Source organism: Portunus trituberculatus, chromosome 45 (genome assembly GCF_017591435.1).
Source record: "Portunus trituberculatus isolate SZX2019 chromosome 45, ASM1759143v1, whole genome shotgun sequence".
Classification (NCBI taxonomy): Eukaryota; Metazoa; Arthropoda; class Malacostraca; order Decapoda; family Portunidae; genus Portunus; species Portunus trituberculatus.
Window position 1 is genome coordinate 9,232,480 of NC_059299.1, and position 12,500 is coordinate 9,244,979.

At 38.4% G+C, this 12,500-nt stretch overlaps 1 protein-coding gene across 2 annotated transcripts in view; it reads right to left on the bottom strand.

Moving 5' to 3' along the window:
- LOC123519483 overlaps positions 1-8,722 on the bottom strand; it is a 19,715-nt gene extending 10,993 nt beyond the window's left edge. The window contains exons 1-6 of one of the 2 annotated variants that reach the window (XM_045280825.1): positions 8,641-8,722; positions 6,834-7,374; positions 6,435-6,611; positions 5,738-5,897; positions 4,853-4,995; positions 4,499-4,631 (exon numbers count right to left, since the gene is read on the bottom strand). In XM_045280825.1, the coding sequence (XP_045136760.1) occupies positions 4,499-4,631; positions 4,853-4,995; positions 5,738-5,897; positions 6,435-6,611; positions 6,834-7,364 (1,144 nt within the window). In that variant the 5' untranslated portion in view covers positions 7,365-7,374; positions 8,641-8,722. Of the gene's footprint in view, positions 1-4,498; positions 4,632-4,852; positions 4,996-5,737; positions 5,898-6,434; positions 6,612-6,833; positions 7,375-8,302; positions 8,457-8,640 lie in introns of those variants that run through there. The other variant, XM_045280824.1, reaches the window with a different exon arrangement.
- Positions 8,723-12,500: the final 3,778 nt, after the last annotated feature.

The following is a 12,500-nucleotide window of genomic DNA, read 5'->3' on the forward strand; positions in this document are numbered from 1 at the left end:
ACGTTATGTAAACCATTTTGAAAAAGCAGATTCTAAAAAAAGCACCTGGATACGAATGCTGCATAAATTCTGACTTGTCATCAATCAAAACTAATTCCTAATACATAAAATTATTGCCAGGTTAATCAATAAGAAAATATTTCAAAGAACACCGTAAATAAAAGTGTTATAATTTCGAGATGCTTAAAAAAATTATGAAGCCCATCAACGTCATTCAAAAGGGTCGGAAACACTTTAAAAAAAATAGTAACTACTTCCAGAATATATAAAACTTGGCAGTACGCTGAAATAAAAAAAATGCAAGTTATATAAATGTCACCTTTACACACTTTACCTGCGCTGTAAATCATTTTTAAACCAACATATTTAGCTGATCAGGAGCGAAATACACTTTAACCATCATAAAGGGTTTCTTGAATACACAAACACTTCATTACTACCTGAAATAAAAAATTGATGATTCAGATTTTGAAAATTTACAGCGGAAACTGGGCTCTTATCTAGGGCATAAATAACCTATACGTCAACGTATTTCTCTCAAGGCAAGCATGAAAAACATTTAAAACATAATTTAACATACTTAGAAATAGTTAAAAGGTACTTATGAGCCGAAACAATTGAACTAAGAAAAATGTAAATATTGGAACTCGACAAGCTGGGACAGGCAGGCAAAGCATTTTGGCGCCAACTGCTGACGACGTCACAACATGACTCGTGACATCACGATCCCAGCCACTTACCCTCACTCGAGCTTCATAACAAATAATTTAGGCAACTGCAGATATATTTCAACAACGGATATGAAACATTAGCCCTATGTTTCCACTTTGTGACATGTCTGGCTTGTACTAAATTAAAGATGAGTGAAAATGGCTAAGAGATAGCCATCAGGTGAGGTGATTCGCTATTTACGTACTAAAGAGTTGAATAATTGGAGGTTTCAAGTATCTACGGTGTTAATTTAATGATTGTGTTGTCCTGGAGGTTACGAGCGTTAGATTATGACATGGCAGCATCATAAAATGAAGAATTAAACCAATATATATATATATATATATATATATATATATATATATATATATATATATATATATATATATATATTACTTACATCTGGTGAAGACTGCCTAGCCATGGCTGCTGTCCGTGATATCAGCAGGCACCACTAACTCACCCACCCACACACACACCGCCTTGTATCTTCGACGATGTATAAAGTTAACCCCTGTTTACTGGGGCTATAAGCATGCTATTCTTTCCGTTATAATAAAAGACGATTATTAACACTTTCGTCACTTTTCACCACACCACCCGCTCACTACCACTGTGCTTCCTCCGGCCGCTGCTAAGGATAAACAAACGCCCCCTATTTTCAGCCCTCAAGTCAAAGACTCGTCGGTGACTGACGGAAACTATTGATACGACCGGGAACGTGTGGCACTATGAAAAAGTATGAATTAATAGACCAAAATTAAGAGTACAAAAATGTCAATGTAATAATATGTGATATCTATCTATCTATCTATCTATCTATCTATCTATCTATCTATCTATATATATATATATATATATATATATATATATATATATATATATATATATATATATAGAGAGAGAGAGAGAGAGAGAGAGAGAGAGAGTGTATTTACCTAATTGTATTTACCTAATTGTAACATACGGGAAAAGAGCTATGCTCGTGTTGTCCCGTCTCCATATCTATTAATGTCCAGCTTTTTCTTAAAATCATGAATATTCCTTGCGTTGACCACTTCCACGTCTAAACTATTCCATGCTTCCACCCTTCTATGTGTGTGTGTGTGTGTGTGTATTCACTGTTTGATCTGCTGCAGTCTCTGACGAGACAGCCAGACGTTACCCTACGGAACGAGCTCAGAGCTCATTATTTCCGATCTTGGGATAGGTCTGAGACCAGGCACACACCACACACCGGGACAACAAGGTCACAACTCCTCGATTTACATCCCGTACCTACTCACTGCTAGGTGAACAGGGGCTACACGTGAAAGGAGACACACCCAAATATCTCCACCCGGCCGGGGAATCGAACCCCAGTCATCTGGCTTGTGAAGCCAGCGCTCTAACCACTGAGCTACCGGGCCGTGTTGTGTGTGTGTGTGTGTGTGTGTGCTATTTTGAAAAATTTCAAATATGAGCAACGAAAATAATAATTAATGCGAAAAAAAAAAAATACTGGCGGTATGAGACGATTTTAACATCCTTATCTTCACTTACTTCTACCTTCCTGTCTGCTAATTTGTTGCTCTCTCTCTCTCTCTCTCTCTCTCTCTCTCTCTCTCTCTCTCTCTCTCTTAATTAACCTGAACACTGAGAATAGTAAACACAAAAAAATGGTGAGGGTGTCATTAAGGGGTATTAAGTAGAGAGAGGTGAGTAAAGGTGAAAACAAGAACTTGGGGATTAGAATAACAAAAATAAGGCTGAGATTACAGCTCTAAATAGGGAAAATGAGGAACTAAAGAATTGACGGAGAGAAAAAAAAGTGAGGATATCATGACACGTAAAATGCAAGTTATATTACAAGAAGTCCATAGCTGGAGGGAAGATAGGGACAAACAGAAGATTGATATGAGGTAAATATTAAGACAACAAAAAGAGGAATATGACTAGCAGATTCTAAATAAGTGGTTAAGATAAAGAAAAAAAGAGCAAATAATAAGGAATGCAGTAAATAAGAGGCTGTGTGTTGCAATATTTGATGATAAAGAAATTACATATTAAGACTATAAGAGAAAGAGAAGAGCTTCAGCGAACAAAGGAGATGGTAGTAGCAGTAATGAGTGATGTGGGAGAAAAAGAGATAGTAGTAGCAGTAATGAGTGATGTAGGTGAAAATAATGGTGCAAATAAAGAAGATTCAGTGTTTTGGCAAGTATGCTGACAATGGTGTGAGGCCTCTAGAAATTAGACTTAGTACTCAAACAGCAGCAGAAACTGTAACTGCATGGATGCAGAAACTGTCAGAAATGGGCAACATGGAAAATACAGTCAAAATATGTACATATATGAAGTATACATGTACAAATTAGTAAACCACAAGGAAAGGATACAGACATGGTTTGGAGATGCACTCGGATGAAGGAGCATAATGTATGAATGGACATACAAAAAGATTAAGAAGAGTAAAGGTCTCATTGACATCAAGAAATATAATTTCCAGTATTGGCAAACTGAACTCTGAGGAAGTTTAAATGAGACGGTAGTTACAGCTATTAGTGAGAGCAAATCTAAGGAGAAATTGGAGAACTATATATACGGAGACAGGGCAAATGAGTTTTAGCTCAGACCCTGTACAATGCAACTAGGAAGGACAAACTTAATAAATGTGGACAAAGAGACAGGACATAAAGAGCCAAGCTCGGGCCCTGTAAATCACAAATAGGTAAATACACACACACACACACACACACACACACCGCATAGTGTAGTGGTTAGCATGCTCAACTCACAATCAAGAATATGATGGGGAGTTTAGAAGTGAGAAAAGTAATTGATGCCTCATTAAGGGAAGGTGTAGTGCCCCAAGACTGGAAAAGGCTAACATTGTCCCAATCTATAAATCAGGTAACAAGAGACCCATTGAACTATAGACCAGTGTCACTTACAAGTGTGGTAGCTAAGATGTGTGAGAGGGTGGTGAAGAATAGATGGACAGACTTCTTGGAGAAAAATGACATACCGGGTTTGAGTCCCGGCGCAGCAAGGCAAATGGGCAAGCCTCTTAATGTGTAGCCCCTGTTCACCTAGCAGTAAATAGGTACGGAATGTAACTCAAGGGGTTGTGGCCTCGCTTTCCCAGTGTGTGGAGTGTGTTCTGGTCTCAGTCCTACCCGAACATCAGTCTATGAGCTCTGAGCTCACTCCATAATGGGGAATACTGGCTGGGTGACCAGCAGACGACCATGGTGAATTACACACACACACACACACACATAAAGGACACATGAAGCTTGGAGGACAGGAAGAGTGGTGGTGAGACAGCAGCATTCCCTTTGATGTATGGATTAGTTACTAGAGAGTACAGGAAAGACGAAAGAAACTGTGCTGCCATTACAATTTTAACAAAGTAATCATAAATATTAAAATTTTAATCTTCATTTTCAAGAAATATAAATTGCCAGAGAGAAGAGAGAAGAGAGAGAGAGAGAGAGAGAGAGAGAGAGAGAGAGAGAGAGAGAGAGAGAGAGCATGTGCAAAAGTGCAATGTGGCCACAGATGGAAGAGAGAAGCAGTACGACAAATGTAGAAACCAAGAGAGGTGATTTAGAGTTGGACATGCAGTGGAGTTGGGAAAGGGGTGCAGCGTAATTTACTAGTCACAACTTCTACCCAATTATATTTACTGTACTTACCTACTACAATTCCTCAAGCTGACATGATGCTTTAGTTGAAAATAAAGGTAGGAAGGCTGCTTCACCAAGTATGGAGGCAGCTGTACCTTCCCTTGGCCAAGACTTACCTTTCTGATGGAATGCTTTGCCACAGATGTGACACTGGTGCTGCTTCTCTTCCGTGTGGGTCTTCTTGTGGGAGATAAGTGTCGACACTCGGCTGAAGGTCTTTTGGCACAGGTCACACACATACGGCCTTGACTGCAAAGTAAAAGCATAAATAAAATTAGTAAGTGATACTCTCTCTCTCTCTCTCTCTCTCTGAAATGCTAAAAATGCAACATACACGCCTAATCCAGTACTCTAGAATATCTCTGAATGTTTTTTTTTCCATTAAGAGCAGTGTATCTTAATGTTTCTCTTTTCTCCAGCAAGCCAAGTGTGTGTGTGTCCCTGCTTCTCCCTAATAAGTTTGTGCTCACCTCGGAGTGCGTGGCCTTGTGCTGGGACAGAGTGGACATCTGGCGGAAGGCTTTGCCACACTGGTTACACCTGAAGTTCCTCTCGTCAGTGTGGGTGGGCAAGTGACGCATCAAGGTGTACTGGTGCATGAACTCCTTCCCACCTGCACACATACCAAATGTCATCATTAAATATGGAAACTATTGAAGTTATATATATATATATATATATATATATATATATATATATATATATATATATATATATATATATATATATATATATATATATATATATATATATATATATATATTGATTCCTTCTTCATTATCATTCATAACATGACTCAGAAATGTAATCTATGATGGTAATAAGATTATTATTTACCTTTCCCACCTGCACAAACACAGAACATCATCATAAATACAGAATTGGAAATGGATATGCACATGTTATTTCCTTCTCAAACACTGTATGCTGATCTTATCTCACATGTGAGGAAATATAATCAATCCTCATCAACTCTCTGGGCACAATATATATAAAATTCACACTTAATCATTCAAAAACCATAATGATAATACAAAATGTTTGTCAGTAACTGCAATCTAAATATGGACACCAATTAAAAATCACCCCAAAGCACAAATATCAAAACTTGTAAAAGCTACAGCAAGATATCTTCAAGCACATTCACTGTGATATCCTAAAGAGCAATAGGTATCAATATATTCCCCCTCTAAACTCTTCCTCTCAACCCACAGCAGACCCTTAAGTAGTTATGTTATTTATATTCCAAAGCACTTTTTTATTATTCCCTCAACAACTCACAACAAACTCAGATCTAATTAAATAATTGTAATCTTTTCCCCAACAACTTCAGAAAAAAGTGGGCCACAACTTACAGATGCCACACTCCCAGATCTTGATGGTCTTGCCATCTCGCTTCATGTACTTCACAAAGTGCAATCTGCTCCTCGGGTCATCGCGGTCCACTTTGGCATATCGGTTTGTCTTCTCACTACTTATCAGGTCGTTCACTGCCTTCTCTGAGTCTGCTACCATCTAGTGGGAGGTTGAAGGCAAAATGTAAATGCCCAGTTACATCATAAAATTAGAATATACTACCTTCTCTTTCAATGTTAATAACTGCATCACTTTCTTCATCTCATTCTTCTCATTTCCTAGTTTCCCTCTGCCAAAGTTATAATATTACTGCTGCTCTCTGATTTTTTCCTATCACAAAACTATCACTTCAGTTCATTTCTTTTTATATCTAACAACTGCATCATACTTTAACTTTCTTTCCCTACCACAAATGTAATCTATCACTGCTGCTCATTCATTTCTATCATCCTACAAACATGCTAATTATCAACTCTTCTGGAACGACTTCAATCATTATTACTGTATTATTATAACTACCACTACTAACATTACCACTACAACTACTGCTTTGTCACAATTCTGCAGCATCCAAATTATGAACTTTCCTAGAACCACTTCAGTCATTATTACAGTACTATTAAAACTACCACTACTACCATTATCACTACAACTACTGCTATGTTGCAATCCTACAGCATCTAAACATCCTCTTACCCTGAAAGGAGTCTGTGCACTGTTCTTCTGGCGTGGCGCTGAGGCATTGACACGGATCTGGATGAAGGAGGAGGTGTCGTCTTCCTCCTCCGCATCAACCGGCTCTTTCTTTATCCTTTGCAACAATGGATCTGTCCCCTCCTCTTCCTCACCTCCCTCCTGAGTGCCATCCATCACCTGAGAAACAAGAAGCAATTACTAGTGGGTTTTCTTTATTATTTTCAATGCATTCCTTGTTTCCTACAGTATTTCCTTTCAGTTTCTTGCTCAGAGCTATAGAAATATGTATAGTTATATTTCAATCTATACAATGAAATGCATACAAATAAATGAATAGGTAATAAAATAAAGGTCTATATAGTTTAAATATATCTCAAACATCTAATTCCTTCATCTTACCTCTGATACATGAGAACGGAGTGAGTGGGAGCCGTCCAGTAGACCTTCATCCACTGTTATCATGTCCCCATCTGCTGACACGACATGCGCCTTTCCATCCTCCGCTATCCCTTGCCCACTGGAGTGAATGATGCTCCCCACTCCATCACTGTCCATTATGATGTGACCCGAACCAGCAGCTATTATGTCGCTGCCCGAGTCACTGAATATATTATGTTCGGCACTGATGAGCTGCCCAGTGTCGGACGCCATCATGTGTCCCGACTCGCTGGTGAAGATCTGTGTGCCATCTGTGGTGGCAATGATCTGTGTGGTGGTGTGTGTATTGTCCGTGCCATTAGCAATGATGTGGCCACCTTCAATGATCCTTGCCATCCCATCTGTGTCCATTGTGTCCCCAGTATCTTCAGTCTTCTCCGCTGTGTCGCTGTCAGCCACTCCCTTGACGACGATGTGGCCGGTGGCTGGCGTGGTGTCGTCGGCCTCCACGGTGATGATTGGCATGGTGTCTACTACTGAGAAACCCTCCATCTTGGCAGACCTGAGTGATGACACAGTGTTAGGCAAGTTGTAATGTTAGGTAGGTTCTATGGGGTGTCCAGAAATAGGGGAAGGGTTGATAATAGGGTATCCAGGTGAGGGTGGTTAGATTAGGTTAGGTTAGCATCCTTAAAGCGGTGTCTATAGGGATTGGGGATGGCAATGGGTTATTCAGGTCAGGGTAAAGGTTCTTGGTTAGGTTAAGTTAGTATCCTTAATGAGGGTTTTCACAGAGTGGAGGGTGGTAATGGGGTGTCCCATGGTTAGGTTGGGATAGGTTAGTGTCGGTAATGGAGTGTCATGGGTGGTGAAGGTCCCTAGTTCATGTAGTGTCCTTAAGGGTAAGGAACCAGTTAAATTAGCTTAGGTAAAGTTATTAGGTTAGAAATCAGTCATCAAAATATGGTGTCTCATTCTTTAACTTAGGGAAAGTCCAAATTTGACTTCTTCACCCTGAAACCCCGCAATGCTACCAGACCCTCAAGGCTTGTATGGGTGATCTGGGGAAGGGGTGAAGAATGCGGACGAGTGATCAGGGCAAGGAGTGAAGAATAGACACTAACCTATCATAAAGAAATGCTGATTGCAAACCTTCAACTTTCCTCAACCTAGCATGGTGAATTTTACTCAAAGAGTGTTTTTAGAGCATATTTATACACAACCTCAATAAAGGAAGACCACAAAAAAAAAAAAAAAAAAAAAAAGAGGCAGCACCACAGAATTCAAGACAACACAAGAGGAGACAATTGCAAAACACATCTTGATTCTCCACTATGAATAATATATAAAGGATGTTGTTTATTGCATTTTTAACGACGAATTTCATATAGGAGGCCCAGGACAGGAGGAGGAAGGAAGGAGCATCACAGTAACACCCAAGGCAACACCAGGGCGGCCGTAACTCTCCCTCTTCTCCTCCCAAACATTACCTCCGCCATTTTAGAGAACACCAGAGATAACATTCTTGCTAGGCAGAGTGTGCAGTGTGTACCAGGCTACTAGGACCACGTCACCCTGCCCTAACACATCCTGTCACACTCAGCTGCAAAATGACAACAAATCCCGAGCCCAAATAATAAAAGAGAATCGATTCTTTGACCTTCATTTGTTCACGGCAGGAAACACAAGACTATCGCCCTATCTCCCTCCCTCCCCCGCCATTTTAGTTCCCCAGTGACTCTTCCAGGGGATATTCCATGCTCGTGGTGCCACATGGAAGGGCAGCGATCGAACATGAGTAGTGGAGTATGGGGAAAATGAGGCTTACTTGTGTGGCAGCTGTGGTGGGGTTCGGCGTGGCGGCGGCCATGGAAAAAGGGCGCGCACCTCGTCATCCCTTTAGTGTCGGCCCGCCACTTTTGAAAATTTCACCCCCCAAGGAGTAGAATTTCCTTTTATCCATATTCGTGTATTGTAAGTTGTGGCAGAATGTTGAATTATAATGCGATTTCCTATTCTTTATTTCATCATGGTAGTGTTCCTTCTGTTCTTCTTAGTTACCGAGGAAAGTAAATCACCTTATCTAAATAACTAACTCACTATAGTCATCCACCCACTCACTATAATGGAACCGGATTAACTTTGGGTGCTGGCTGTTCCTGTCCGATATCGCTGTCGCATTTCTAGTTAACAGGCATTGGACTTCTCTCTTTCACTCATACTGTCATCTCTTTATCTTAATTACGTATTAAACTCTCTATAGATACGAAATAAAGTAAATACAATAGCTAATCCCAGGCATACACACCTACACACACATTTTTTACCCACACAAAGACTATTCGTACCTCAGTAAGACAAAAACTTAATACATGGTCTTAAAAATGTCGGATGAAATTCTTTTCACCAACCAATTAATAAATACTTGAATATGAACCATAATGGCGAACCAAATACTTTTCGCAGTGACTAACATGGTGAAGTCTTACATAATCCTAGCTCGCATTCCCGTTTATCACATCGTCTGGAATATCAAATGAAGGGTCAGGGCGTGGCTGGCTGGTTGGCTTGGTGGCTGGTTGGGTGGCTGGGTGGCAGAGGTGTCAAGTCAAGGTTTTGGGAGACAAGGGTGGTGCTACAATACTGCTGCACTTCCATATCTATATCTATTGTCCTCTGTTCTATTATTCACTTGGTTTTCTTACAAGAGAGAGAGAGAAAAAAAAAATCTGATATTTACTACTGACCTTCATTTCTCACACGCTCATTCTTATCAGTACACAATTGTTTTTTCTTGACTTCATTTTTACTTTACAAAACTTGAGAGAGAGAAAAATAAATAAATAAATAAATGGAAAAAAAAAAAAAAAAAAATATATATATATATATATATATATATATATATATATATATATATATATATATATATATATATATATATATATATATATATATATATATATATATATATATATATATATATATATATATATATATATATATATATATATATATATATATATATATATATATATATATATATATATATATATATATATATATATATATATATATATATATATATATATATATATATATATATATATATATATATATATATATATATATATATATATATATATATATATATATATATATATATATATATATATATATATATATATATATATATATATATATATATATATATATATATATATATATATATATATATATATATATATATATATATATATATATATATATATATATATATATATATATATATATATATATATATATATATATGCAGGTCTAGGAAGAATGAAAGAAGTGGGTTTACTAAAAATAGGGTGAAGAAACGGACTTAGTACGTAAATGAAGAGTGAAAGAAACGGGATGCTTAGTAAAGGAATGGAAGAAAGAAACGTGTTTAATAAAAGCAGAATGGAGGAAACGGGCTTATTGAAAGAAGACAGACGGAGAGTGAAGGAAGAGAAATAGAACGAAAGAAAAATGAAAAAAAAGTTTAAACATACATAAACCAAAACTAAATGAATAAAATCAATATACAAGAAAAAAAAAAAACGAATAACATAAACCAAATGAATAACTGATTAAAACCTAAAACTCTTCGGAGATAAACTGATAAAACACACCCAATAATAAGCAGGAAAACAAAAGCACCAAAACACACCATCACTAAGCACAACCCACAGAAATATCTCAATAAACAAGAAAATCCACTGGCAGATTGAAATAAAGCAACACTATATAGCATTAGGAAACACCTTGGGAAACTGTGGCTTACTCCCTTCTACCTGTGGTCTGGTGTTCGAATATATATAATTAGACACCACTGGTATAGGTCTGAGTATCACGGAGGAGCCGGACTTGTTGTTATCTGCCGGAGAGAAACTATTAAGGAGAAGGTTGTGGGGTCAGAAGCTCAGGAGTCGGTGTGAGGGCAAGTTAGAGGTGGTAGGATTGAAAGCTGGCATCACGAGAAAATAGGGAGAATGGGAATATGAATAACGGCAGCTATAAGAGGTCAGAGAGTAATGTTGGAGTTAAGAGAGTATGAATAGTGAGGAGTCATCTTAGCATCAATGGAAGCAAAAAGACAGATAGGAGTGCAGGAGTCAACGTTAGGGAAACTATAAGAAGGGACATATAGGATGGGATAGGAGTCATTAAGGACAACTATAGGGATCAGAGGTCACAATGAATAGGATTATAAGGGATTTCATAGTATAACCAAACATCTTACTAATAAGACAAGATAGCAGAAGGTAATACAGGTAATAAATAAGAAATATACGTAAAGAAAAGGAGAAGGAAGACGTTATGATAGACAGCACGCCCATGAAGAAAATAAATATGAGCATCTGACAAGTAGAAAAAGAAGAATAGCAGAGAATTGTTCAGCCGAAGAATTATGACGATATCAGTATGAGAAGGAGGAACAGCAGCAGTAGGTGAGGTGAAGACAACAAGCAACAGGAGTCAGCTGCAGGGGATCGAGGCAGAAGCAGACACACCTCACCCATGATCTGCTGGCGTGCCCCTGAACAGTGACCCCAGCAAGTCCACATCAACAAGACTCGGGAGCTTCACAAAAACCATCAGTCTCCAGCAAGCACAGCAGCAGACTGGCGTGCCGTAAGTGGAATCCCTGCTGGAGCACAAGTTTCAACTCTGCAGACTTAACGAAGATTCTTAACTTTTACAATGAAATCTGAAAAAAATAGGTATTAATTTCCAGTAAACAGAGTAATTATATATGAGTTTATATTTCTTATTTTGTTGAAATCAGCATTAAAAAGTATCAGTTTCCAGCAAGAAGAGCATTTTCAAGATTCACTATTTTTTTTGTTGAAATCTGGGAAAAATGTTTCCAGCAAGCAGAGAACGCCCTGCCATAAGTGGATTCCTGGAACCCAATTAGTTGCATGTCATCATAATGACCCAAGACTTCACATTTACTTGATATTATCTGAACAAAGGCATCGTCCTGCAACCTTCCCTGGGTAAGGTGATTTATGCTGCTGTAAGATGACCCTAATAAACATAATATTAGTAACCGCTGTAAGAGTCTGAATGAGCGCTCGGCATTTGCCCCAAGGCTACCCATCCTATCCAATTATACTCAACCAGTCAGACTAATGCTTCACCTCGACCCCCTGTGACTGCCACGCTTCTTGCAACACTTACCATGAGAGCCAAAGCGCTACCTTCTTATGTCAATGACTATTTAAGACACGGAGGTAGTGAGAAAGTGAGTGAGATACAGGTAATTAGAAGGGAGTGACTAGGAAACACATAAACGATAAGAAAGGCTGAGATAGTAACAAGATAATCCAGAGAACTTAGGTTACATGAAATACGCTTATTATCAGCTATATTTATATTATGCCCTGACACGAACAACAACATAAAAGACTATTGCCATGTACACACTTAGGTGAAAACACAAGAACACCTGAAAATAAAGGAAGCTGAAAGAAATCGTCAGGCCTACAAGGGACGCGGTCCCTGAACGAAACACAACTGCCTCTTCCATACATCATCCTGTCCTAACATTAACAGGAATGAAATCAACAAGAACTGACCAGCCTCACTGCTTGTGAGTCACGAGTGGTATATGGAAACGTGCTTACAGGAGCATGAGAGAGAGAGAGAGAGAGA